Source organism: Colletotrichum higginsianum, chromosome 3 (assembly GCF_001672515.1).
Source record: "Colletotrichum higginsianum IMI 349063 chromosome 3, whole genome shotgun sequence".
Lineage (NCBI taxonomy): Eukaryota > Fungi > Ascomycota > Sordariomycetes > Glomerellales > Glomerellaceae > Colletotrichum > Colletotrichum higginsianum.
Window position 1 is genome coordinate 4,523,954 of NC_030956.1, and position 26,858 is coordinate 4,550,811.

The following is a 26,858-nucleotide window of genomic DNA, read 5'->3' on the forward strand; positions in this document are numbered from 1 at the left end:
ACATGGGATCGATGGGCCTAAATTCAGTCCGGCATCACGTACACGTGTCTCCGCCAAAACCCATTCGGGGTTTTTTTATTTACTTCTTTCTCATTTTCTTTCATTGTCAATGGTACTGGCTGGGTTCACCAGGGGGATATATCTTCGTTGAACTGGGCAAAAGGAAGCTATTCACAGCTTCGCTCAATTGTATGTTGTTCGGTGTAATAGTGTTGTTGATTTCATTGTTCTTAACTACCTTGGGTACCTAGGTATTAAAAACTGCCTGCCCTTACCTAGGGCAGGCAGGCTGGGTAGGCCCTGTTGGCCTAGGGCCTGCGGTGGAGCAATTGCTAGTGGGGCAATCTTGAGCGCTGGCGGATCCGGATTCAATCCGAAATATGACAAGGGACCACCGAATCCAACAGTATTTCAAGAACAGGACCGCCGCCCATTGAGGAGACAAGAATGGACAAGAAATGTGCCGGATTGGGATGATGCTACATCCTCTACATTCAACGCAACTAGGTAACCGAATAATGACGGAGTAACTGGGTTTGAAGCACAAGCAAATTGAGGAGGCTCTCCACACGCAATTTCAGGCTAACGTGCCAGTGCCGTCTTTTGTGTAATAGATATTTTAACACAGAGGACTCGCCGAAGCAACAGGGAGCGATGTGTCGTGGCAGTTACTCGACTCCTCCGTCCAACGTTGTTTTATAGTTTTGGCTTCCCTGGCACATGAGGCGTTGCAGCGGGATACCGGCATACCGGGAAACTGGGATACTTCGCTGGCGCGCGGAATATCGGGATAACGGCGCGGCGTGTTGCGATCTCCCGGTTCCGGACGCTAGGAAAATGACCCCTCAATCGGCTCGAGCCTTGGCCGAACCCGGATGACTGCTACATATTTGTGCAGCAGCAGCAGCAGCAGCAGCAACAACAAAGAGAACATTTGCGCGTCTTTCGCCCCACTACCGACATCTTTCAATCTTTCGCTCACGATTTCCCCTTGGACGCAAAAAAGAACAGCATAATGGCATCCGATAATAGTAAGAAGTTGCGCGCCGAGCTATTTGAGGCCGGCCTCCAAACCCGTCGGGAAGTGGTCGGGGAAGCCTACGTTGAGACTGCCTTGCGCAATGGGTCTAGCGAGTTCGCCTATGCCCAACAAGAGCTGATTACGGAGTAAGAGAGATATCCGCGCCCCCTCCCCCCAGAATCACTTGCAGTAGGTCTGGCAAGATAAGTGCACCTCTGACTGGCAATCGTCTAGGTGGGCTTGGGGGAACATCTGGTCACGCCCAGGCTTGGAGCGCAAGCAGAGAAGCCTTCTCAGTAAGTCGTTCCCAGGGCCATTTGCGCCTCCCCAGAACCCAGGGTATGGCGCCTAACCAAGGTATCAGACATCGGCATGCTCATTGCTCTCAAGAGTTGGGCCGAGTTCGGCATCCATATCCGGGGCGCCATCAGGAACGGGCTTACCGAGCTCGAGATTCGTGAGGCGATCCTGCAGGCGACCGTCTACTGTGGTGCACCAGCTGGCGTCCAGGCCATGAAAGTGGCCGATGAGGTGATCAAAGACATGATTGAAAAGGGAGAGCACCAGAGACAGTTGGCGGAGGTCTCGCCGAGCTACAAGAAATCCGAGTAGAAAGGGCTGGGACGTCATCGGGAGGACCGAGAATAATAGACACGGTTTTGCTCGACTTGTTTTGTATGCGGTGACTGACAACATCTTGGGAACCCCAATGCAAGGAGGTGGTGGTGATGCAGGCGAGCCGGAACAAGATGTTTAGGGCAGCATGCCGGGTGACAACGCACTCACGCTTACAGTAGCCTGTGCGCTGCCTGTGCGAATAATGCAAAACTACAAGACCTGGAACGCCACGGAAGTCCGGACCGTGTTCGGGCTGTTTTCTAGGCGGCACCTCTGTCCAAGTGGCGGGCCTAGGTGTTCGTCTGATAGTCCAGATTATGGAGCTCCAAGAAACAGAGCACCAAGGCATAGAACTATGCTTTGGAACGGAAAATTCTCAATGCTCAAGTCAAAGAGGGCCGTTCGAGGGCCAAAAAGGAAGTCTGTGCAGTATCCGGTGGCTACAAGCCCCCCCCCCCCGCGAAGCTATAAATGGGGACACAAATCACCCGCTCCTGTTTCCGGTCAGCCACGTTAAACCCGCCTGGATCAAACACAATCGCCAAAAATGAAGTCCATCTTACCCGCCATCGCTCTTGCGGCGGCTGTCGCCGCAGCAAGCCCACAGATCTTGGCCGAGATCACCCGCGACCTCCGGCACCGTGCCGTGTACCCCGAAAAGGGTCAGGTCTGCTGCAGAACGGACGGCAAGAACTGCGTAAGCTCGCTTGCCTACTCGATCAAGGAAACTTTCAATGCTCTGGAACACGGGACAGCTGACTAGATACCTATTAGATATGCGTTGCGAATTCTGATAAGGTCTGTCTCTCCACGTTGATAGGGTATCCATACAATTCACCTGACTCTGCTTAGGATTGTGATCGGGGAATTTGCACTAGCTAGAATGTCAAACATGGCATCAAAGGAACAATCTGTAGATCAGTTGCTTTTACTGATTACTTTGAATCACTCTGAATATGACAGGTATTGTTGCAGGGCGCGAGAACCCTACTGTTGCTATCAAGGGCTCTAATACCTATTACCATGGGCTTCAAACCTTCTTTCACTCAAAGTTTTGACTTTCGCTGCATGCCATCTTATGCCTAGCCATGGTTCCATCAGTGTATTTGCGGCGCCGTGAGACATTCTAAAAAGGGTTACAGGGCAATTTGACGTCATGTTCTGCGCATAGGGCAGACGTGGCATAGTGAAACAGGAGCGTTTACAGATGACATCATGTGACAGGTAACAGTCTGAACAGTAAAGTCACCCTACTGCGGATATAATGGTCACCGGTACATCTCTATTACAGAAGTAGCGGGTGAGGAAAGAGTTTAGCATGATTGTACTATGTCTGCAATGTCTGAAACTGGTACAACAGAGTCCCCAAGTCCAAAGTCTCACGAACAGTCAGTCCTAACCCTAGCTTCGGCGTTAGGCTAGGACGGCTATGGTTGTGAGCTTTGACTGACCCCCCTAGCCTCATCACTGTCTCTGACGATGGCCTGTTATACTTATTGGCGGCCCAAGGGTTTGCAAGGTGTGGTTGAGGACCAATGGAGGCTGAGATTCACATCCCGTACATCTTTTACTCCTGAATGCAGCGAAGTAAAATTGGCTGCTTTCGCATCGGCCAGAAGATCATTGGCTGGAATAGAAAGGTCTTGCGGCGCGGGATTAGGTCGTCTACGATGTAAACGTCTGGATAGGCACGTACACTCCTGTTCGTGCCACCGAACCATCGTGGCGGTCGGGGGTAACAATATTGTCGCGGTTTCAAGACCTATCACGAAGGTGGCAGGAGAGTCTAGCTGTTTGTACCAGCCTGACTGAGTGAATGAAGTTCAAGATGCGTACCGCTCTACAACGCGTGTGGCGACATTGTGGTGAGGCAGGCCTCAGCTAGTCTGGGATACTGATACCTGAGAAACGACTAAGGCGATTGGATATTGATGTAAACCCCGTGATATCTCCAGCATTTCTTCCGCTACACACGTCATCATATGTCCCATCACTGCATACCATTCGACTTCTATAACTGTGATGAATATTATATTCTGAGCTGTTTTCATACCTTATGTACTCCGGTATGCTTTTTACTTGATAAGTCAAGCCCTAGATATTGCGTTTTAAAAAGGCACGGAGATGCAAGTACTGACAACGCAATCTTATCTTACAGGAGTGAATTTCAATAACGCTAGACAAAAGATGCTCAACAAGTAAATAGAACCCCCAATGATTAAACAAAGTGACACATACGACTACTTAAACACAGCCAAAAGTAACTCTCCTCTAGGTAAAAGCGGAAACAAAGCCTTTGTTCTTCCCTTGCCTGTTGACTACATTAGCTCTAAACTGTGAGCATTACCCCCTCACTAGGTTTCCTATCCATGACCGGGCGTAGCATCTTGTAAAACCCCAGCCAGATTGCCAGTGATACAAGCGGGAAGACACCTGACAGGTAGAGCGCAAAGCTGTATCCCCTGGCCTCCGCCATCCAACCCCCCAATGAGTGCGAGATGGCGGCGCCCGTCTGGCGGGTCACGCCGCCGACGATGCCGAAAGTGACATTGACCCGTCCGGTCCCGGCCATCATGACGGCCAGCAGCCCGGGGATCGCGACGCTCTGGATGCCTGCGCCGACACCGTCGAGGATTTGGACGGGCCAGACGCCCCAGCTCTTGATGAACCGGCCCGCGATGGCGGCGCGGACAGGCAGGGCGACGTACGACAGCAGGACGGCGAACCAGTAGCCGCTGCGGCCGGCGAGCCACGACGTCAGGACTGACACGATGACCATGGTGCCCTGCGCGATGATGACGGTCAGGCCGGTCGTGCTGGCGGGGTTTCCCTCGCCGGCGGCTACGAGGGCCTGGCCGTAGAGGAAGAGGATCGCAGCGTTGCCGAGGTGGAACAAGAACACGGTTACGGCGACGACGACGAGAGGCTTGTTCTTCAGCAGGACCCCGAGTGTGCTGTTCAGGAACCTGTTCTTCTTCTTTTCCTTCGGGTTGGCGATTGGAGCCTCCCGAGTATGAGTCGTGGAGGCACCACCCCGTTCTGCTTCTTCGCCAGTCCCCGACCTGTCTCTTTCCTGCATATCCTGTGGACCACCGGTGGTATTCATGTCATTGTCGACAGAAGGACCCCCCCTTGCGGCCGCGTGGTCGATCGCCCGTTCCGGCAGCAGAAGGACGCTTCCCATCGTCGCGGCGCAGAAGGCCATGACCAGCCAGAAGACCGCTGTCAACCCGAAGCGCTCGCCCAGCACGGCTGCCAGGCCCGCGCTGACCATGTTCCCCGCGTGGTTGGCCGCCTGGTTGCGCCCGTTGAGCGCGCGGAAGCTGTGCTTGTTCTTGCCCTTGGCAGCGCCATCGCCGCCGGGATGGCGAGAGCAGACGCCCAGCGTGAGCGCCACGAGCAGGGGCATCATGCTCGTGCCCGCAACGGCGGACACGATCTGTGTGGAGAAGACGAGTGCCGGGTGCGTGGTGAGCAGGTTGAGCCCTTGGGACACGCCGACCAGGAGGGCGAATGCGGAGACGAGAAGGCGCTTGTATCTGGCGAATCCGGGTATCAGCGACCTCGAGACGACCACACGTGGTGAGGATGGAAGACATCGCCCTGCTCTAGACACCACTCACTTCGTCGCGTCTATGAGCGCACCGATCGGCGCGGTCGCGATAATGGTGGCCACGCCGCTAGCTGTGCTCACGGAGCCGCGCAGGCCGGGAGACCACCCGTGTTGCTGGAGGTAAACGCCGAGGAAGGGTCCGATCCCGTCTTGCACATCGCCCATGAAGAAAGCCATGACAAAAAGGGCCCAACGCGCCCGTCTTCTCAGCTTGGCATCGTTTACGTCCGTCGAGCCCGAGTCAGCCTGCGTATGTGCCTCGCGTATGAGCGCGTCCGAGAGGGTGGGCGGCACCGGTGCCGATGCGTTGATCGGGGCGTCCTGCTTGTCGTCGACCGAGACATCCGAGCTTGACGGAGGCAGACGCAGGGACTCCAGGCCGATTGCGTTACTTGGGGTGATCTGGAAATCCTTTACGTCCATTGTCTGCTACGGCATGTTGAATGAGTGAGTGGTCTCCGGTGACAGCAAGACGACGGGGGTCTGTCCCATTATAAAGGTAAAGACACGGTCCCATCTATCAAGATTCCAAGACGGGAGGAACAAGACCGACACGGACAGAGGTTCATAAGTCTCCAAGGCAGACATCACATGAAACTGCTCTAAATACAGCAACTTACACAAACCCTTTTTTTCCCCCCTTCAATCTACATTACGGTCTGTACCTGACTTGGGGCTATCATCTACTCTGCGTCCTGACGTATTTCATGTGGTATTTTTCTTTCTTTATTTTTATGATTATTTTTGGGATAAGGTTGGTGCGAACCTCGTCTTGAAACGCGCATACGCACCAAACGACCATCTGAACGAGATATGGTTGTACGAGGCTACTCTGCGCCCTGGTTTCGCGGCATCGCTGTGCCGACACCTTACTAACAGCCCCGCGCCCGCTCGGTCGCATCTGAACAGCCAGGCAACTATTGACGTTGTTGGGGGTCGCAATGTCTTGTGATAATCCGGCCAAGGTTTCAAACACCATGATGACACGGTGCATCGCACTCTGTCGTTCAAGTGTGGTGTGGTCGCCTTACCCAACTGGTCACCTCGATTTGACCCTTATTTTGGACTCGGCTTGATTTCTTCCGGGGCGAGAGAGTAGAGCAGCGTGAGCATGGTGAGAAGGGTGAGTACAGGAAGGAAACCTGATGTGCCGCAAATGGCTTCACCGAAGTGGGGCATTCGGGCCGGTCCTTCGGCTTCGGAACAATATGGGTCTTCCGCCGTAACTTCGGCCGGATCGTCGCTCAGCCTGAAAGTAAATCTCGCCTCACATAAAGTGTAGATGCCTGTGTCGAATGATATTTCTCCCACGATCTAGTGCGCTCGTTTCTACATTACACTCCCCATTATGATAGCGATAACAGCATTGATTCCATACTTAAGGGGGGCGAGTCCGTACTCAGAGCCGGCTTACGATGACTGACCGAATAATGAAGGACCCTAGCGTTCCTGTCAATTCTAACGGACTAGCCATCTGAACAGTTCCAGAAAGTCCATTACTGCAATGGCCATAAACCCAATAGACATTAGACCCCCAGACCCCACGCTCTTCCCACCAATGCAAGGAGCGATTTCTTCGCCACGGATTTGAGTGAAACGAGCGGAAAAGAGGCCTTGACCCGACAATCACAGTCACATTTTCTTCCCACTATGGGCTACATGGAGGCCCTACTTTATGACCACACGTCTTTCAGCTCCAGAATCATTGCGTCCGCCACGACGAACTGCTTGCGGACTTCTTGCAAGAGGTCCATGACAACATGCTGTTGCCATGCCTGCCTCGCCCGCGCTCCGGCGACTCTCAACGGAAACAGAAATAACAACGGTGACAAGTTGGTGGTTGCCAATGCTTCCCTTACGGTTGTGACAATTGTGTCATAATGTTCCGCGATTTCGTGCAGGTCCAGTACTGGTACCCCGACACCCATTATCTGCCAGTGACGCAAGTCGTAGTCGTAGTTCCCGGAAAGATAGATGCTGGTTGCCGAGTAATAAACAGTCGAAAGTAGCATCTCCTCACGCCTCTCTGGAGGAAATATGGCGGAAGTCTTCCAGTCTTCAAGTGCCTCACGCAAATGGAACCCTTCAGTGGCCAGGTTCAAAGCTTCAAGGAACCCAGCACTGTCCATATTTGGGCAACTGTCAGGAAGACAGTCGATGAACTCGGCAGTGCTGATGATTTCAACATCAGCATAATCACCACTGCAGTTTGGGATGGGACTCACCGGACTCGCAACGCCGAGCATAGTACGACCAGTTTCAAAAGATCGCTCAAAGATGCGGTTGCCGTCGCAACACTGGCGTTTGAGAAACTGTCAGTGAGTCCGATCCACTCTGGTGATGCTAGAAAGCTGGTTTGGTTGAAAATGATAGATCGGCAGACTTCAAAGGTACGGGCCTGGATGAAAAAGGCTCGCATGGTTCCGGAAGCACATGTCGTCGGGCCGCTTGCGATGAGAGCCTGTGACGTGCCGAAGACCATATGCTGGAGCCACTTTTGGCCTGAAGCGTCTTGCATCAGCTGTGTGTTGTGTGTTAGTCACGGGGTGCCCTGGATTATCGAGCAAGCACAGACCTCAAAGAGACCGAGGAGGAAAGTTGTCCACAGTATACTATCCCTTTGCGTCGATGAGAAGGCCGAGACGGCCAACCGGAGGTCTGCAAGTGACTGCAGGTATGATTCCATCGCGAACCGAAGGCTGGTTTGAGACCCCGGAGCGCTGTGGGGGACCGCCTGCATGGCACCCAAGGCCAACATTGCGTTTAGCAGGTATTGGCACGGGACAATCTGCCGTCCACCAGCAGAGCCTTTCACTAAGCTCTGGACGTCGGAGAGAAACCCAGGCTCTCTTCCCGTGAAGCTATTCCTTCGCATAAACATGTCGAAGTGGAAGAGATAGCAGCTCATTTTATCTGGGAGGGGTGCGTGAGGACGAGACGGCTTCGTAGCTCTGAAGTCTTTGACCGTGTGGATCTTTCCCCTGTCCAGTCTAATGACAGTCCCGTTTCCCGAGGACGGCGGTTCCGGGAAGTGACACCGGATTCCGCGATTCTGGCATCGAGTGCATGGGAGGGAACCGGAACACTCAGTTTGGTCAGCAGAGGTTGGCAGCTCTTTTCGTCCTTGGTTACAAAGACAGAGAGACATATCAAAACGGCTGGGCGGGCGGTGGCGGACGGACTTACCTTGGAGTGACTCGCCGCGCAAGTTGTGCAACGGGAACGCTTAGCCCGGCGGTCGAAGGGGCCGAGAGGCATTGCAGGACCGGTGCATGCGTTGCGGGAGTTTCTACTTAGGCAAACAGTCAAGCCTGGTGTTTTCGTAGGAAGCCCTACCGTCATAATCATCCGGCAACATTGGCCGGCACCGGACACGATGCGTGTGGACACTGGGGAGCGATGACTTGAGTCCCGAAGTGGATCAAGAGATTCATGAAACTAAACTCAAAGCGGAATCAATCGGGCGGCGCTAGTTGCGAACCCCAGAAAGAGTAAGTTCTTGGCAGTAATTCACCAATCATATCACGGCTGGAACAGAAGCTGGAATGGGGGTGCTGAAGACATACGATGACTCCTGGACTATCAACCTGGGGAGCCCCGTGAGGCTCCAGAAGGCGCAGCCTCCTTTACTCTTTTTTAAATCCATTCCACTTGTCCCAGAAAGGAAGCAAATGTGCGAAGTGCCTTTTGTAGAGTCTTCAGACTTGGCAATATGTCGATATAAGATGGACTGGTTTCCGCGTGAGATTCTCACATCGTTGGCAATCAAGCACACAAAGGAAAGCCTCAAGACATATTTCCACATTGTTACCAATTCGAATCAGCAATTCAGCCACCATCCGACATCATGATATCAGCTGTGGTTCTCTGGACACTGGCCTCGGCCGCTCAAGCCGTCCTCGTGTCCCCGCCAACAGGGCCCTACGCAGTGTCCATGTCGGTTCAGGCTCTGACCGACAACGCCCGACTCGACCCCTACGCCCCTGAGGACAACCCACACTCTCGACAAGTCATGATATCGACGTTCCTTCCTGTTGACGAAGCCAAGACTCCCTGTTTTGGTCGGAAGAGAGTCCCATACATGACGCCGCTCGTCGCCCAGGCCTATGATGTACTCGGAACCGCCGTAGGCCTCCCTAACGGCACCTTCTCCGCCTTGGAAATGGATTTCTGCCAGACGCGGTCTCGTTCATGTCAACGAAACCGCGCCAGGTTTCCACTCGTACTCTTTTCACCTGGTTGGGGAAACCCACGCCTGCTCTACGGCGCCATGGCCCGCGAGGTCGCAAGCCACGGTTTTGCCGTCGTGACCATCGATCACCCTTACGACCCTTTCTTCGTCGAATTCCCAAACGGCACCGTCTATCAGGCGGTGGAACTGGACACGGATGACACGGCAGAGTTGGAAGTCCTCACCCAGGTAAGATGCCCGGGAGTCTCTCTCTCGGGGCATGTCATAGACTAACAGCGTCACAGGTCCGTGCCGAAGACACTTCCTTCGTCCTCACACACTTACAAGAAAACCCCGTCGCCGGTGTCGATCTCGACCGTACCATCATGTTCGGCCACTCCCTCGGCGGCGCCACGGCCGCAGCCGCAATGCTGACAGACCCTCGCATCCGTGGAGGCCTCAACTTCGATGGCAAACTTCTTAACCCCGTCCTCCAAGCCGGTCTCGATCGGCCGTTTGCCCTGGTGGGGCGACCGGGACACGTCGACGAAGACCCGACGTGGGACGAGTTCTACGCGGGTCTGCGCGGGCCGAGCGCCCTGCTGAGCGTTGCTGGTACCACGCATGCGAGCTTCACCGACTTCCCGACGCTCATCTCGTCTTTGAACCTGACTCTTCCCGAAGCCGCGAAGTCGTTGCTTGAGGGTGAGCTGGGCACCCTGGAGTACAGAAGGGTGGGAAGCGTAGTGGCGAAGATCGTGGAGGCTTTTGCCGCCTTGGCGTTGGAAAACCAGGTGGCGTCGCTGTTCACCAAAGAGGGAGACGCAGCATTTCCGGAAGTATCCGTGCAGCAAGATAACATTTGACGTTGTCAGAGGTTGGCTTGGGATGTTGTCTACAGCGGTGGCATTGGAAGACTATGGCAGCAGCACCGTCGATCACCACTATCTTTCTGCTTGCAGGTATGCATCTTGATGTCGTGTCAGGATCCTGAGCATTGTATTATATATTTAGAGAAGAACAATGGCCAAATGGAATTTAGAATATTTCTTGGATCTGAAAGTATTTAGCATTGTTGAGATGATGTTACAGAAGAACTGTATTCAACGGTTCATCCACGGTTCGCCAAGCCAATTTGTAGAGAAGTAGTGGAACTAGTCAATTGGTTCTCAACTCATCGTAAAGCCCACTATCATCAAGTTGGAGTGACAAACATGGTGGGGTGATATCGAAAAGTTCATCAAGAGATTTGGCGGCAGACTGTAGGCTTCTGCTTGCTTCCCTAAAGGAGTTGCAGGCCAATGTCATCAGAAAATTGTTGCCGGAGTCTGTATGCTTTCAAAACCGGTCCTTTTGGAGGGCCCATGTGCAATGAAGACGCCGGGGATGCCATGGTCGAGGGCGGGAAATGGTTCGATATCGACAGCTCAATCACTTAGGCCGCCAGATTCAAGACCCTTGAAGCGATTGATCCGTGTCAATTCAAGCATCCGAGATACATTCAGACATTCCAGTGCACCATCCCTTCATAGAAACTTCATTTATGTAGTAAGCCCGAACAGTTCCCCGATTCGAGTCTACACATTGCATGATGCTCCGTGAAAGAAACACTCAGCTCTGGAGGAAACCCAAAGGACAGACGAGGAAGAAACATACCAAGTGCGCTACCACCTACATAGCACTCAGCTCGTTTTAGAGACATGCGATACATATGTCGAATCCAGCGCATAATGGTATTGGAAGTAGGCCAAGTGGCAGAAACGTCGCATCGCTCTCTTCGTCCGTCCTTCTCGTCCAAAATGCCAGCCGTTGCCAGAGCTTTTCGGTCACGGGTGTCTCCTTGGTCGATGCGTCCTGCAGAGCTAGAAATCTTTCTCCAAACAGGTACCTCAACATCTAATGTGATTTCACGTCACATCGCCGTTCGACTCACTTCGAATCTTCGACGAGGCTTTTCTTAATTACGGTCATACCATACAACGATTCCCTCACCCCTGGCGGTCTGTTGCGTGTACAGTCTGAACCTCCAGCTCGATCTTTGCAATCAATAATCGACAATTATTCTGGTTTTTCTGGCATGCCGTTGTATATCTCTACGATGTGATTCCGTCTGAGCACTGGTCTGTGTCTTCCCCATATCTGATTCACGTGGCGTCTCATTTTAACCTACAGAAAAAAGGAAGAAAACAAAATTGCCCAGCCCGTTTACCTGTAAAGGATTCAGATAACATGCCCGTCAGCAAGGAGACCAAGCCGAGACACTGCCGAACCGGTGCCCCGGCACTGGAACTGGAAACGAAGTCATCAAAGTCAATGCGGTAGCGCGAGTTGCTGTTGAAAGCGACTTGATGAGGAAGTGGTCTCTAGGAAGGTAAAAATGTTGCTCCGCCGCAAACGAACATCCCATCTTAGGGTGTCTCTTGTAAGTGGTTTGGGACTTTCCGGGGAAGAGGCCGCCACAGCAGCAGACCATCCGGCGACCCGTAACCATGACGATCAGCGTGGCAGCACGAAAAGAGCGTCCTGGGGAAACGACAGGGCCTGCGCCGGGGGTTGTTCGTTTGCATGTCGATCGTCGAGGTGGGCGGTTTCGAGGGGCGCCTAGATCTTTGGTGGGAGGGGGGGGAACGTTGGATAACAACAGCGATCATAACAAGGTGTTCAGCGAAGATCCAGTCGGCGCGCAGGGGAAGGGGGTGAGAGTCCAGTCCCGCCATATGTCTCGAGACGCCGTGTAGCTCGGGGTGGTGGTGGCTGAGGGGAATTCTCATGAGCGAATCGCATTTCATAGTTTGTGTCCGAGTTCCACTTTTATCCGCTTGGAGACGTTGACGACCCGTCCATCCAGCCTTATCAGGAAGTTCAGGGTTGTATTTCAAAGCGTCAGGGGCAGAAAGACAGGGTCTGGTCGGGGACACCCCCTGTTTGTTACTTTGAGAGGGTGGATGACTGTGTTGTGTGAAAGCTGCCATCTCGGAAACAGAGGGACGTCAAAATAGAAAGGGGGGAAAACAAAGGGGCCGCATCGTCCGAGAGAAGAGGCGAACTGGCCATGTTCTTAATGCTCGAAACCTGCGGGGTTTTGCGGTTCCTGAACCCTGAGTCTGTAGTGGACAGAACCGCAAGAGCCACTCACAAACAACTTGGACAATCTGTGTGATTATACACGTATATGATAGCAAAGGCATACCCGCAGATCAACACGGCACGACAGCGGACCCCCCGCCAGGCATCGACAAATTTTGGGATTGAATATCGCTTAGTCCTCCGTGCTAAGTTCAGTCAGCGCTTAGAAAGAGATATATATGGCCTGCTGTTCTGAGGGGAGGGCACGAACCCTTCGATTCAACTATGACAACCTATAATACAGTCCAGCTATATGTAAACCCCAGTCAACGGGCTGTGCTCTTTCGTGATCTCCAGGCGATCTGACACTGCAACATGTTTTCCACGGCATCCTGAATAGCGAATCGCATCGCGGCCTGCACATACGTAACACGCTCTTGTTCCGCCGGGCTCCTCCTCCTCCTCCTCATTTCCCCCAACTGTTCGTGCCACCGAGGCCCCGGGTAGGGAAACCTGTTCTAAACACCGATGTCAAATGGCTGACAATTGAAACGCTCGGCCGCCGGTCTCCCGTTTTGGAAACAGATCCTCCTCCCGAGTGTTCAAAGTCTAACGTAACTGCCGAGAGAGGGGTCTTTTCCACACTTGACACTTCATCACCTGTTTTTTGTTCGCCTCCTGGCATGGACTTCCGCCGCCGCCATGGGGGCCGTTCGTGGACGTCCTCTGGACGGAAGCTGTGCAAACAGACCCGATGTTTGAAAGGGGGGAGTCTCGCCGACGTTGCAACCCGCACCGAGCTATACTACCTTGTTTATATGACTTGCATGCAGTGCATTGATGACTGAGAGCCTGGATCTTGAGATACATAAACGTCAACGTCGATCCAGTCCTTGCCAAGGTTGATTCGTATGTGACTTCAACTTCCACCACAATAAGCCACTCGGTCACAAACTAACAGTTTTTCCTTTCTTTCACATTCTATCATCTCATCGTGTTTAGCATCTTGACTGGAACCAGGAAACATGGAGTCTTACCTGAAGGAAACATCTTATACCTTCCTTGATGTCAGCGCCAGCCTCTCGGAATACGTGTTCGACCCTCATTTCATTCCCTTTCTAGCCGGAGACGAGCTTGACACCTTTTTGTACCCTTATTCTATTCCCTCATCCCAGCCACCAATGCCTCTGGTGAGCACCCCTTGCCCACTCACTCACCCAACCAACTACAACACCGACTATAACGTCCTCAACAGCCGGTCGGAATCCCCTCCCTCAGCCTTCTTCCCTGCTTCGAATGAACTGTTCTCCCCCGCCTCGAGTGAGCTGTTCGACTTTGCTCGGTCCCCCAGCAGCAGCAGCAGCAGCACCACTACCACCACGACCTCGCCGCGATCTCCTCCCACCAAAGACTTGAAGGAAACCGAGGCCTGGGGCCCCGCGGACTTGCACCAGATGGGATACCTCGACGTTTCCGGCAACTGGCGCTGCCGGTACTCGGGGTGCTGCTCCTCCCGCGTCTTCCTCCGGGCGTGCGACCTGCGGAAGCACTTCCGCGGCCACGCCAAGTACTTCTTCTGCACAGAGACGAGGTGCCGGCAGGCGGGCGTCGGGTTCGCGACCCGCAAGGACTTCCAACGGCACATGGGGTCACACAAGCCGGCCGTCCCGTGCCTACACCCGGACTGCGATCGCATCTTCAGCCGGAAGGACAACATGGTGAGTTGACCGGCACGGTTGACGGTACCCGCTCTTGTCCCGTTTCGTTCTTGGACACGGAGGCTAACGGGAAGGGACAGAGAGAGCACTACAGGAAGATTCATCAGCGACTTGGAAATAAACTCTTGACGCGGAGGTGCCGTCCTGCCAAGACGAGAGAGTCTCAGACTGCATCGCCGCCAAAGGTCTAACTGCTCGACCTGCTGCATGGAGTCCCGGACAGGGACTCAGTTCGAGGAAAGGAAAAAGTTTAACGAGGTGGTGGGACTTTTTACTCTGCGATGGTACGCCCCTAATGATGATGACGAAGTAAATATGCGGTGGGTTAAGCGTCGTCTTGTTTTCTGGACTTTGAGCGTTAAATAAGTGTCAGCACTGTCTTTCTTTTCGTTCTTCCTCTAAAGAGGCGATGCCTCAATACATAGATTAGCAACTAGTATTTCCCCTACAATGCAACAATCCTTATGTACTCAGCACATGTGCGCAGTTAGTCTCCAACGCCAGGCCATGACTATCAACTTGAGTTCTATCTATTTTCTCTCGTCTTCAGAACCTCGAGCCCCAAAGGAGCGCCGCGGCCCTCCCGCGGCCAGCCAGAGATAAGCCACTGCTGAGACACCAACTCTCATTCATGGTTCTTGTTTCGTTCAGGCATCGAGAACCTTCCAGCCCCCGGTCAAGAGGTTGGTGTAAATCCTCAACGGGTCGTACTTGGCACGGATTGCCTTCAACCTCGCGAGGTTGGCCGCCGGATAGCTCTGGAAGATCTTCTGCCCCTTGCCCGCGTCGTTCAGGTACAGGTACCCGCCCGCAACGCCCCTGGACACCAGGCCCGCCTCGATCTCGGCCGTAACGGTGTCGGCGAATCCGCTGGCGGCCGCGTCGTCCTTGGCCTCCTGCCACGTCAGATTCTCGACGACCCAGAAGTAGGGGGCTCGGGCCGGGTCCACTCCCTGCGGGTTGCCGCCCTTGGCGACGCCCTGCTGGATGAACTCCTTGGTGATGGGCTGGAAGGTGATGGAGGCCGAGAGACCGGCAATGCCGGTGAGCTTGGAGCCGGTGGCGGCGAGGAAGGCGTCGTGGACGTAGTCGATGGCGTCACGGTCGACGACCAGGGACAACACGCGGAACCTTGAGAAAGCGGGTTAGCCGAGGCCACAGCATGCTCCAGACACCTGTGTTAGAAAGCGACTCACTCTTGACGGAGGCCAGTGGGCTGCAGCGCGTCAACGGCACTGATATACTCAGCGAGAGGCTGCAGCGCGTACGAATCCGCCACGGGCGCGAGAACGGGCGAGGTAAAGTTCTCGAACGCCGTGGCGGGCTGGGTCTCGGAATCGTAGAACCGAGCCGCCGCGTACGCGGTGATGTTGTACGAAGGGTACGTGAGAATCGTGGGGATGATGGCCGCCTTGCCGTCCGCGGAACCGTGTTTGCCAAAGTTGTAGACGGCGTCGAGGTACTTGGCGCTGTCCGTCTGGGCATACTGCGAGATGCCGACCCAGACCTTGGACGACTTGACGGTCTTGAGGTCGAAGCGGGTGACGATGGCGAAGGAGTTGCCGCCGCCCTTCAGAGCCCAAAAGAGGTCTGCATAGGCGTTGGTTGCGGTCGCCTCAACGACGATGCCGCTCGCCAGGACGGCCTGGTAACGGACGACGTTGTCGGCGGCGAAGCCGTACTGGTTCGAGTAGAAGGAGATGCCGCCTCCGAGCAAGAGACCGGAGACGCCGACACCACCGATGCGTCCTCCAACGGCGGCAAGGCCCGAGGGCGAGAGATAAGAGTACACATCCCTCCATCTGAGGCCGGCACCGACGGAGACGGTGCTCTTGTCTCCGGAGAGGGCCAGCGTGGTCAGGTTGGAGGTCGACAGCAGGACGCCCGACGAGCCGATGCTGTTGTAGCCGACAACCGGCATGTGGCCACCGCCGCGGACGGCGAACTTGGTCAAGCTCAGCGTCAGCGTGGTGACGGCGAAGGAGACTTGCTGCGCGTTCTGCGGCACGAAAACGCACGCCGGGGTGGCATAGGCCCTTGCCGACCAGTACTGCGTCTGCGTTTCGTACGCGTACCCGTCGGAGCCGGCCAAGAAGGTCTGTTTCGGGTACTTGAGTCTCAGGAGCCCACAAACGGTGTTTTCCGAGCCGACGAGACTGGGTGCGACGGCTGACGCGGCGCTGGCGTCGGCCAGAACCTCGGCTGCGGCGGCGACGGGGGCTGCGACGACAGCCAGCAGCTGCGCGAGGATGAGCGAAACACGAACCATGGTTGTTGACTAGTCCGCTGGTGGTGGGAAGAAAGAAGGGCGCCAGCAAGCCACGAGTGATGTCTGGATGCAGGAGAGAAGCATATTTCTATCACAGGATTTCAGATAGAGAGGAGGTTCCAAGGCGTGGCGTTGGGCAATTATGGCGAAATTGTACGGACCCCAGCCCAGGGGGGGAGGGGTCCCCATGAGCCTGCATACTATCGTTAGCGAAGAACGGTTTGGATCATGCAAGCCTCTCTAGTCGTCAGTCTCCTATTGGCAGGTTGGTTGCGTCCTTGCAGATCCGAGATGAGGTCGAGGTGGTGTTGGTGGCATCGCACTATGCCGACCAGGTACAACCACCTCACCCAGCTTCCCACATTAAAATGGCTGCTTTAGTTGGGTAATAATACTACTTGAGGTAAGTTAGAATGAGCTTGGGGTGAATAAGGTAGGATACTTCTTCCTTGTAGGGGAAAAGAAAAGGTGGAAGATACAAGACTCGAACCTGTCACCTTTGAAAGGTTGGCAAAAAAAAGTTCTTAGAGCGGGCCATTTGCGCTATTCCTTTGCCTGGTGCTTGCCCGAAGGCTCTTGTGTAAGCACTAGAAGAATAGATATACTTCATAACAAAAGCGGCTGAGGCGTTGCGACAACCTTAAGGCGGCGGGTGATCCGGTCGCATCTGAGCACCATAGTGGCGAAACCCCCGTCGCGATCCCTGTTCTTCGCCCTCTTCCCCCCTCTCCCTCGACGCACCCGAATGGGCTTAGCATATCGTTGACACGACCAAAGGACATTCGATGTTGCCTCGCATCCATAGTCTGAACTTACCCGTCCGAACCGGTGTGGGATCCCCAGACACACTCTGCATGAGTATGCAGGCGCCTCGGCGCAGCTCCCCTGATCCAGAAACTCGGTACGGGAGGGTGGGAAAAAAGCATGAAGGCGTTCTCATGCGCTCTCTTAAAGGCCCCCATGTGGCCGGCTAGGTGGAGGGAAAGGGGGGCTGTTGTGTCTCCAACGTACCCGTACTCTACCGTTGAAGACACGATTGACGGCTTCGACATACGGAAGAACGTGGTGTTGGACGACGAGTAAAGGACGAGTGGCATGATGGCGACTTCGGTGCTCGGTTTCACGGAGATGATGGTAAGAACATCAGCCAGCCCCCGCCCCCTCGGAAGTCCTCTGGAAGTGCCCCCACCCGCTTGCCGTCCGGCCCGGGCGGGGAATGCTCGAAAGCCCCTCTTCTTCCTCCTCCGTCGCCGATCTTTGATCCGTGCGTCCGTTCCAATTCCGCCGCATGAGCCCCCGATCGAGATCCATCTTTGTGCTAACAACGCTCCATCATAACACAGGCTCTCATCTGGACCTTGTGGGCGGCTGCGTTTGGAATGACGGTCTTCCGGGGCAGCTTCCAATGGATCCTGCAACGTCGTCTGTACGCCGACGACTACTTCATCATTGCCGGCCTCGCCACGTTGACGGCCCTGTCGGCGGTTATCACGATGATGCTGCCACAGTTTTACCTCGCCGGCGAGTACACCAAGGCCGCTGCCACGAACCCCCTGGCGCCCCTGCCTCTGCCGCTGGAGGAGTTCACTGCGAGGACTGTTGCATCCCTCAAGTTGATGTTCTCGCAGATGTTGCTGTTCTGGACAACTCTTTGGGCAGGTTCGTCCTCCCTGCTGCGAAAACACTCACCCATCCCCTAGCCTGGTGCTGCATGACTGACGGAACCCGTGTCGCCCGCCAGCCAAGTTTTCCATCCTCTTCTTCGTCAGGCGGCTTGTCAACGGGCTGCCGAGATACGTACGCGCGTGGTGGGCGTGTTTTGCCGTGGTCCTGCTGCTGTACCTGGCATGCATCTTCTCCAACTTCCTGACGTGCACGCCGTTGACCAAGTACTGGAGTGCAAGTGAGTTTGCCGCAACGCTGTCCGTTGATACATGGAATTGACGCAGCGGGGGACGACCCAGCCGGGTGTAATGCGCCGGAAGATCTTGTACGGGCCGATGCATCCATCAAGTTTGCGACCGGCGCCGACGTTGCCGCCGATGTGTTGAGTAAGTCGCGGTTTGCCCCTTCGGTTCTCTCTTTCTTGCTTTCTAACTCGGCTTTTGTAGTCATGATGCTACCCCTTAACCTGCTGCGCAAGCTCACCACCTCGCGATCCCACAAGTTTGGTCTCGCCGTCCTCTTCTCCCTCGGCGGTATCATCATCGCTTTCGCCATCGCGCGTCTGCTACAAGTCACGAAAGCCACGGGCGACGCGGCCAAGGACCCGACGACGGTCGCCAACGGGCCGGTGCTTCTCAGCATGTGGAGCCACATCGAGTCCTCTGTCAGCATCATCGTCGCGACGCTGCCGGCGTTCCGTTTCCTGCTTGGAAGGAACAGGACCGCAACAAGAAAGACGACGAACAAGTACGATGGCCCAACGATCGGCGGCTCGGGTAGGTCGCTACGGTCAAGGAGGTGGCAGAAGGACGCGGTGCGCCTAGAAGGCGACGACAGCTATAGGCACGGCTCGGCCCAGGGCAGCGAAACGGAGTTGACGCCGGTGAGAGGTATCCAGAAGGAAATCGAGTTCAAGACCGAGCATTCCCCGGGAGAGTTGGCCGTGGGAGAAACGAAGCGCAGGACGCAAGAGTTGTTTGCTTGACGGGGGAGCAGCAGGCATCAAGGCAGCTCATAGCATCCCGCAAGGACATATCATCCCAATAAGAAAGATACTGGGAATTCAATGAGGATGGAGCAAGATGTAACGAGTACGAGCGTTGGATATGGGGGGGCGATCAGGCCATCGGTGGGTATAAGAAGCTTCCACCCGCACCTCTTTTCTTTAAAGCTCCCAGTAGGCACCTACTTTCTTTTTGTGACGAGAAGTGGTGATGTTTGATATTCTAGAGTGCATAAGAACGCTCTATTATTTGATACATTATTTGATCATTTGCTCCACCCTTGATAGAATATGACGGGAGCTGAGTCATTCGAAGGCCCAAATCATTCCTGTGAGAGAGCCAACAGGCCTCGTAACCGCTCAAAAGAAAAAGAAAAAAAACCTTCAAATGAAAACAATTGTAATCCGGAACGCCGCAGCATGTCGTGAGTTTCTGTTCGACCACCCAAACACATCCGTATCATGGTATCTGGAAAAGAGACGAGGAAGCCAAAAAGCAGGAAGCCGGGAGCAAGGAAGCAAGAGAGAGAACAACTCGAAGGGGAAGAGACTTCAAGCGGCGCCGGTCAGGTTCTGGGTGTTGAGCTTCCCCCATCTCGAGCCGAGGGAGACGAGAACTGAGACACCGGCGCCGGCGATGGCCAGAGCGAAGGCGATCTTGAGACCATCCATGTAGGCCTGGATGACGCCGGGCACAAATTCGGCGGGGAAGGCGCTGCGGATCTGGGTGGCGCCGGTGATGGCTACCAGGGCGGGGTCGATTCCCGGCACGTTCTCGGTGACTTTCTTGAGGACCGTGACGAGGAAGCCCGACTGGGCGGCGGCCACGTAGAATGCTCCACCAACGGTTTGGAAGACTGGAAGAGGGGTATTTGTCAGTAAGGGGGTAGTCCATGTTGCGTAGACTGGGGCTGGTGAGAACTTACAGAGGAGAACAGCGGTGGCAGAGGCGAGATCGCTTTCACCGACGGTGCCCTGAATAGCAATGATGGGGACCTGGAAGCCGGCGCCCCAGCCCAGACCGGCGATGATCTGGTACCCGATCCACTTGCCGCTTCCAGTGCCGATATCGAGGGTGTAGATAAGACCGGCACCGACGGTGGCGACAACGGCGCTACCAACGAGAATCGGGGTGTAGATGCCGGTTTTGGAGATGGAGACGCCGGAGACGATGGTGGCAATGGTTACGGCGATTATGAGCGGGAGGTTGCGAACACCAGACTGGGTCGGGGAAGCGTTGTCGACGGACTGGAAATAGATGGGCAGGTAGTACACCAGGACGAAGTAGGAACCGGCGAAGAAGAAGGCGTAGATGGACGAGATGTAGACGGTGCGGTCGCTGATGAGGCGCGGCGCGATCATTGAGCGCTCGCCCTGGTACCACTCGAGAACGACGAAGGCGATGATGATGAGAAAGAAGCCAACGAAGAGGCCGATGACGGTGGAGGAGTTCCAGGGGTGGGTATGGCCACCCCACTGCAGGGCGAGCAGGAACGAGATGGTGGCGCCCATGATGAGGGCGGTGCCGATCAGGTCCATTTGCAGGAACTTTTCGAGCAGGCTGGCCTTGACGGGGACGGCCTGGGGCGGGGTGGTGAAGTAAAAGAGGATGATGGCGGCCGAGATGCCGCCGACGGGGAGGTTGATGTAGAAGCACCAACGCCAGCTGACATGGTCAGTGAAGGCGCCGCCGATGAGGGGACCGATGACGGAGGCGATGCCGTATGAGGCGCCGATGATGCCGGTGAAGGTAGGTCGCTTGTCCGGCGGAGCGGAGAACCCAATAATGGTGTAGGCGCCGGAGCCGATGCCCGCGGCACCCACGCCGGCGATGGCACGGCCGACGATGAGGGCGACCGAGTTGGGCGCCACTCCGCAGATGAGGCTGCCGACTTCAAAGATGAAGATGGAGAGCAGGAAGGACGTCTTGAGCGGGAAGTACTTGTACGCCTTACCCCCTATACGCCGATCGCGTTAGCGGTGTTAAATGGCAAATCGGAGGACGCTCACAGGGGACAAGGGAGGGATGATGACTTACATGTTGACTGGAAGGCGGCAACACACATGAAAAACGCGGATCCGTACCAGGCGACCTGATCCAAGCCGCGGAATTCGTCCGTGATTTTGGGGATAGCGGTCGCGACGATGGTCATGTCGAGAGCAACGAGGAAGATGCTGAGGACGAGGGCGACAACGATGAAGGTTAGCCGAATGCCGGTGGGATAGACGGCCTCTTTCGCCTCCGTGGGTTGTGTTGTGCCGGCTTCCTCATCGGTAGCAATGCCAGCCTTCTCCTTCTTCTCGACAGCTTCATCGAGAATCGACGGCGAAGGTGTAGGGCTGGACTCTCGGTCTGTCTCGCCCTTCTCACCCCTCTCGCGGGGAGCTACAAGTGTACTCGTGACAGAGGCCATTGCGTAGGCGTGAAAATAGATTCGGGTTCGGTTCTGGATGAAATCAAGCTATGGGGAATAAAGTTTGATATCGACGGCAACTTGTCACTGCTGGAATCCAGGATATACGATGGTGGAAGTCCAGGGTGTCTAGATTGAGGCTGAATGTCTCTGAAGCTTGTAGCATAAGACAGAACGGGACACATGGCCGGGGGTGACCCAGGCCCCTTATGTATCCGGGAAGGGACCATGAACGACAAGCGATGCGGGTCGGACTTTGGAAAGTGTTGACGCCGGTCGGTGTTGGGAGCCCGCCGCTCGGAGGACGAAAGAGAGACACGGGCAACGTACTTTGGCCTATTGTGGACGTAGTATGCGGCTGGCCGCGTTGACCAGCTGGCGGGAAGCTATCCCTCGACGTACCATCCCAGGGCGGCGGAGACATTGTACAGAACTGATTGCTCATCTGTACATGGCGCAAGACTAGGCTTCAGTGCAGCATGTTGCGGTAGCATAACGGGCCCCAACAGACTGGAGGTGGGATCAGGCCCGCGAAGGATGCGTTAGGCCGGGACGGTACGGCGGTACGGCGATACGGCAATACAGGAATCGGCTTGAGGCGTATTTTGAAGGCGTCATTGGTACGCTCTACTATGGTGTCGGCAGATGGCTACGACGACGGCGGAGTGACACCGAAGATCGAAGTGGGAAATGGCGCGACCGTTTGCACGACTTGACGTCGCTGCTTGGTAACCAAGCAGAACGAACATCGTCCAATCTCCGCCCGCATGCCGTGCTTATGGTTTTGATTTACGGTTCGTGATTCGTGAAGCATCATCCCCTTGACCAGGCTGGCGCAGGTCTACCATCTCAGACTCTTGCTTGTGTTGAAGAAAGATCTGGAATGTTCTGAAAGTCCGCAACATCTATCCCTAGCGAAATTGAGAGAGGCGCCCCCTTCTCTTGCTCTGAGGCTTCCCAGGCAAAAGTAGGTTGGGACAGAAAGCCAATAGGCCCTGCCGACGGGGCATTTGCTTACGGTACATTCAGCCAACAGCCCCTTGTAACCGGCGGTGGGCATGCAGCATGTCGCAACAGCGTGCAGTACCGTACCGATTCCGCCGAGTCGGCGGACATAACGCAGATTTCCCTTGCGGAGTTTGGATTGGAGTTAAGCGGAGGGAGTCAGAGAGCTAGCACATGGCGCTTGTGAGGTCTTGGATTGTGCTAGTTGGGGATAGCTCGAGTTTCACAGGCATCCCCTTGGATGCTGCCGACGGATAAGGCTGCGCTTGCTGGCCAGTCGGCGCCGCCACATCATCAAATGCTGCGCCCGTCCCTGCATCTCGGACCAACGTTGGCCATGTTAATTTGTAAAGCAACCGTGTACCTCATGGTTCGCCGACCGGTGACTCGTGCGGTGATTCGGACCTTTCCACTGCTGAGGCGGCCAGAGATGCGGACGAAGAAGAAAGAAAAGAGTCGCAACTGTTGTTTGGCTAGATAGGTTAGTAAGATAAGCATACTCTAGTGAAGTAGCGGGCGGAGTGGAGAAGTATCTCGTCAACGGACGTCCCACCAAGTAAGCTTTTTGGACGGCGAATCCGTTTTCAAGATGATTTATCGCCCGTGACTGCTTGGCCGCGACGGACTAAACCATGATGATGATCAATCGTATCGAACTACGTTGACACGATTCACTGCGTTCAATCCCTCGGGCGGTGAGCAAGGGATAGTCCATCACGAGTGGCTTTCAGCCAGCAAAGAGTTGGTTGACGGCCACTGAGTCACCATAACGTTCTCTCCGCAACCTCGGATTTAGGAGTTCGTCGTGAGCCCGTCCTGCCTGTAAGCAATACAGTGTAGGCAGGAGAGGGGGGTGTGGGGGATACTTGGAGGGAGTCAGACGGGCAAAGGAGAGGAACGAGGTGTGAAGAAGCAAGCCTTGAGGCGGCGCAAACGACGGGCGTGTCGATCGTTGAGAAGCCAGGAAGTCGGACGTGTCTTGTGAGGGTGATGCCAAGGGAACAACAACGACGCTTGACGCTAACGGGAGCACGCAAGGCGGAAGAGCGTCTTCGGCGACTCTTTGCGTTGCCAATCTTGCCGATGCACGTGTGAGTGGGTGATGTGAGATTGGCTCTGGCTGAGATTTACGAGGGCTGCAGTCGTCGGTACGATGACTAAAAAGTGACAGAGGGAGGACAGGGGGAAGAAACAGAAGCAGGCAGGTACCGTAAATCTAGGCAGCTTGGGCACGGACGGAAGCATCGGAGGGGGAATGTCACCATCAACTAGCAGGAACAACAAACATACCTTTTGATCCAACCAGAGCGCCGAATCCAGGAAGTAGGTGGGATCGCCAGCACACCGAGGACACCTGGCACACCGAGCTCTTTTCCAATGTTTCCCACCTGGCACACACACCATAACCTCGTTGTCCCGTTGTCCTGGTACCGGGCACAAAAAATTACCGTCCGACCAGGAAGGGTTTCACCTTACACATCACCACCCAGACAGTTGGAATTCCCATCCGCTTGTCACGTACGTACAGTTGAGTTACACCACCTATTACAGGCAGGGTTTAGGCACCATCGCAGAACCGAAGCGCCTCTTGCTTACGGAGCTGACGTGAACCGAGCACCGGGTAGGGTACCCCAAGTGCATTCCGTCCCCCAAGTTTTGTATCCGGAGGCGCCGGAGTGTCTCGGTCTATTCGGCCGCGCCGCTTGCATCCATCCCATCCCATCCCACCCTCCAAGACGGCCAGACTTCAGGCCGCCCCGGGAACTCGGGGCTTCCCCCCCGCAACATCGAATATCCATCTCATCGCGGTGGGAAGAGCTCTCGTCACTCATACCACGACAAAGTGACACTCCAGAGTCACCGGTCCAGCAGCTGGTCCGAGTTCCACGGCACAAGAGTCATGTCTCCTCACCTCCTCATTTTCTCGATACCACCCCAGTTCATGGTGGATGGTGTGCAACTCTAAACGGACCTCACAGCACCTGCTGGTCCGGGTTTATGGCACCCAGCCTGCTCTCCAATCCATACCCTTCGTTTTCTACGGATGTGTTGACGAAAAAAATCACGCACGGCGATTTCCCTTGACTTGAACTCATCCTCCTGATAAACCTAGCGTATTGCATGCACTCTCTTATCGTGCCTTTCTACCAACAGGTACAGCTGTCCTCCGCCAGACCTTCAATGGTTGATTGCATACTCCTCATATCGGACAGAGCGTGTCAATCACACCGAAGTCCGCCTCATGGTGTCGTTTCAGAGCATCTGATGTGAAGAAGTGCCTACTATCGGCTGTTGGTGGAATACCTCGCAAGGCGATGCAAACAGATACGATGAATTAATTGCCTGTCATGTTTTTAGGTTCCCAAGTTGGCGGAAGCACGTTGCAGCAGTGTCTTTTTTGCACTGTAATGCCCTCTGTGCGGTGCGCTGGAACCGGTACGTCCAGAGCAACTCGGCAGAAACAGCCTGTGGTTCCGACTGCTGGAGCACTGTGCCGGAAGAATTCGCAATTACTGTCCTCTGCTTTTTCATCATCTCTGTCGGTCTGTCTGCGATCACCACAGTTGCTGCTCCGGCTTGTTCAACATTCCCGCCCGATCGATTGATCGCACATCGGCCATCATGACGGACTCGGTTCCGCATCCAAAATCTGTCCTCCGCGGCCACAAAGCCCAAGTCCACGCTCTCGCCTTCGTCCGCGGCAACGAGCGGCTGGCCAGTGGTGATGCCGACGGCTTCGTCGTCCTCTGGGACCTGACCATTATGCGCCCGACGGCTGTATGGAGACCGCACGAGAACGCAATCCTGGGCATCGAGGGCTGGGGAGACGACCGCATTATAACGTGAGTCGCATCTCTTCCGTCTTTGGAATGCTTATTGTTTCTCACACCGCGTGCAGTCATGGCCGGGATCACAAGCTCGCCGTCTGGCAGTTGGGCTCCAAGGACGAGTCGCATCTCAGCAAGAAGCTACCGCTCGACGAGACGCCTGAACCAAGACCCCAACCCTGGCTGTTGCATCTCATCGAGGTCAACACCATGAATTTCTGCCCGTTTGCTTCATGCGTGCCCCTGCTTGGTGACGCGTCGGAGGCCGCAGACCTGCTGCTCGCCGTGCCAAACACGCTGGCTTCGGAGTCGGTCAGTTGAACACAACCTTTATCCCCGGCTCTTAAGTCCGGGGTGCTCTTCACTGCTGCAGAAGACACACACCTAACCTGTGAGCACCGTGATAGGTCGACGTGTATGAGTTGCCCTCCAAGAAGCGACTTCACACGATCAAAACCACGGAAAAGAATGGCATGGCCATGGCCCTGGCCCTTCTGTACGTCAACGGAGTCGCTTCTACGGAGCCACCCGCGAGTGGCCGGTTGACTCTTATTGCCGCGTACGAGAACGGCTTAGCAACGGTTATGCAGCTCGTCGGCGGGATGTGGACTACCACCTACCTGGCCCAAGTCCATAAGCAGCCCATTCTTTCGCTTGACGTTGTCGCGGACCAGGGCTACTTTCTTACCTCCGGCGCCGATGCGGTGGTGGCCAAGCACCCTATTCCGGTTGCTAACTCCGCCGCCGCCGATGGGGGCCTGGTTCAACAACCGCTGAAGATCTCCAACACGAAGCACTCGGGCCAGCAGGGCCTGCGCATCCGCGACGACGGCCGCATCTTCGCCACTGCCGGCTGGGATGCCATGGTTCGCGTGTACTCGTCCAAGACCCTCAAGGAGGTGGCCACGCTCAAATGGCACCAAGTCGGATGTTATGCCATCGCATTGGCCAATGTCTGTGGGACTACTCGGGCTGATGAGATCCGAAGCACCTCGAGCGATCACAATCAGCCACCCAGCAATCTTGTCTCTCATGCGGGACAGCTGAGCGTCAAAGACAGACGCATACAACAGGCGCAGAATGCACACTGGCTAGCGGCCGGAAGCAAGGACGGCAAAATTTCCTTGTGGGATATCTTCTGATATGCCTTCCCGAACTGGAATACGGCCCAATCCCGGTCATTGTGGTCGTGGTTCTAACCCTACATATTTGCCCAGTGAGAACTACTGCGACAGGCAGCGTCTAGCGCCCCCTTTTTATCTTTTATCACAGGCAACTGGGGTTTACGGCACCGCGGCCAAATGGCCTCTACGACCCGATGAAAGGAGCCTCGTGGCCGAGTGAACAGGTATCAATTGACGTCTCTCTCAATCCATGGAAGTTTGGTAGGCCGCGAATTGCTCACTCCCTCGGAACCAACCGCGACGCAACCCGCCTTCCTTTGAAACGCTCATGATGATGATGATG

The 26,858-nt window shown here is 55.2% G+C and overlaps 10 protein-coding genes across 10 annotated transcripts; 6 read left to right on the plus strand and 4 right to left on the minus strand.

Moving 5' to 3' along the window:
* Window positions 1-1,015: 1,015 nt before the first annotated feature.
* CH63R_04890 (Carboxymuconolactone decarboxylase) lies at window positions 1,016-1,633 on the plus strand (the record flags this gene model as incomplete). Its single annotated transcript, XM_018299865.1, has 3 exons — window positions 1,016-1,167; window positions 1,256-1,317; window positions 1,386-1,633. The coding sequence occupies 3 exons, from the start codon at window positions 1,016-1,018 to the stop codon at window positions 1,631-1,633; spliced, it is 462 nt and encodes a 153-aa protein (XP_018161111.1).
* Window positions 1,634-2,186: 553 nt separating this feature from the next.
* Window positions 2,187-2,521, plus strand: CH63R_04891 (EC1 protein; the record flags this gene model as incomplete). Its single annotated transcript, XM_018299866.1, has 3 exons — window positions 2,187-2,336; window positions 2,414-2,437; window positions 2,492-2,521. 3 exons carry the CDS (start codon window positions 2,187-2,189, stop codon window positions 2,519-2,521), a joined length of 204 nt encoding a protein of 67 aa, XP_018161112.1.
* A 1,447-nt stretch (window positions 2,522-3,968) lies between these two features.
* CH63R_04892 (major facilitator superfamily transporter) lies at window positions 3,969-5,675 on the minus strand (the record flags this gene model as incomplete). Its single annotated transcript, XM_018299867.1, has 2 exons — window positions 3,969-5,178; window positions 5,263-5,675. The coding sequence occupies 2 exons, from the start codon at window positions 5,673-5,675 to the stop codon at window positions 3,969-3,971; spliced, it is 1,623 nt and encodes a 540-aa protein (XP_018161113.1).
* A 1,250-nt stretch (window positions 5,676-6,925) lies between these two features.
* Window positions 6,926-8,400, minus strand: CH63R_04893 (C6 finger domain-containing protein; the record flags this gene model as incomplete). The annotated part of the gene is made up of 3 exons (XM_018299868.1): window positions 6,926-7,424; window positions 7,478-7,773; window positions 7,828-8,400. 3 exons carry the CDS (start codon window positions 8,398-8,400, stop codon window positions 6,926-6,928), a joined length of 1,368 nt encoding a protein of 455 aa, XP_018161114.1.
* Window positions 8,401-9,099: 699 nt separating this feature from the next.
* Window positions 9,100-10,289, plus strand: CH63R_04894 (PAF acetylhydrolase; the record flags this gene model as incomplete). The annotated part of the gene is made up of 2 exons (XM_018299869.1): window positions 9,100-9,672; window positions 9,729-10,289. 2 exons carry the CDS (start codon window positions 9,100-9,102, stop codon window positions 10,287-10,289), a joined length of 1,134 nt encoding a protein of 377 aa, XP_018161115.1.
* Window positions 10,290-13,514: 3,225 nt separating this feature from the next.
* CH63R_04895 (C2H2 transcription factor) lies at window positions 13,515-14,216 on the plus strand (the record flags this gene model as incomplete). Its single annotated transcript, XM_018299870.1, has 1 exon — window positions 13,515-14,216. The coding sequence occupies one exon, from the start codon at window positions 13,515-13,517 to the stop codon at window positions 14,214-14,216; it is 702 nt and encodes a 233-aa protein (XP_018161116.1).
* A 638-nt stretch (window positions 14,217-14,854) lies between these two features.
* CH63R_04896 (FAD binding domain-containing protein) lies at window positions 14,855-16,476 on the minus strand (the record flags this gene model as incomplete). Its single annotated transcript, XM_018299871.1, has 2 exons — window positions 14,855-15,338; window positions 15,404-16,476. 2 exons carry the CDS (start codon window positions 16,474-16,476, stop codon window positions 14,855-14,857), a joined length of 1,557 nt encoding a protein of 518 aa, XP_018161117.1.
* A 1,095-nt stretch (window positions 16,477-17,571) lies between these two features.
* On the plus strand, window positions 17,572-19,126 carry CH63R_04897 (CFEM domain-containing protein; the record flags this gene model as incomplete). The annotated part of the gene is made up of 5 exons (XM_018299872.1): window positions 17,572-17,610; window positions 17,820-18,135; window positions 18,218-18,379; window positions 18,426-18,527; window positions 18,588-19,126. The coding sequence occupies 5 exons, from the start codon at window positions 17,572-17,574 to the stop codon at window positions 19,124-19,126; spliced, it is 1,158 nt and encodes a 385-aa protein (XP_018161118.1).
* Window positions 19,127-19,696: 570 nt separating this feature from the next.
* CH63R_04898 (Major facilitator superfamily transporter) lies at window positions 19,697-21,558 on the minus strand (the record flags this gene model as incomplete). The annotated part of the gene is made up of 3 exons (XM_018299873.1): window positions 19,697-20,001; window positions 20,071-21,102; window positions 21,183-21,558. The coding sequence occupies 3 exons, from the start codon at window positions 21,556-21,558 to the stop codon at window positions 19,697-19,699; spliced, it is 1,713 nt and encodes a 570-aa protein (XP_018161119.1).
* A 3,627-nt stretch (window positions 21,559-25,185) lies between these two features.
* Window positions 25,186-26,533, plus strand: CH63R_04899 (WD repeat domain-containing protein; the record flags this gene model as incomplete). Its single annotated transcript, XM_018299874.1, has 3 exons — window positions 25,186-25,406; window positions 25,463-25,703; window positions 25,799-26,533. The coding sequence occupies 3 exons, from the start codon at window positions 25,186-25,188 to the stop codon at window positions 26,531-26,533; spliced, it is 1,197 nt and encodes a 398-aa protein (XP_018161120.1).
* Between the last annotated feature and the right edge of the window lie 325 nt (window positions 26,534-26,858).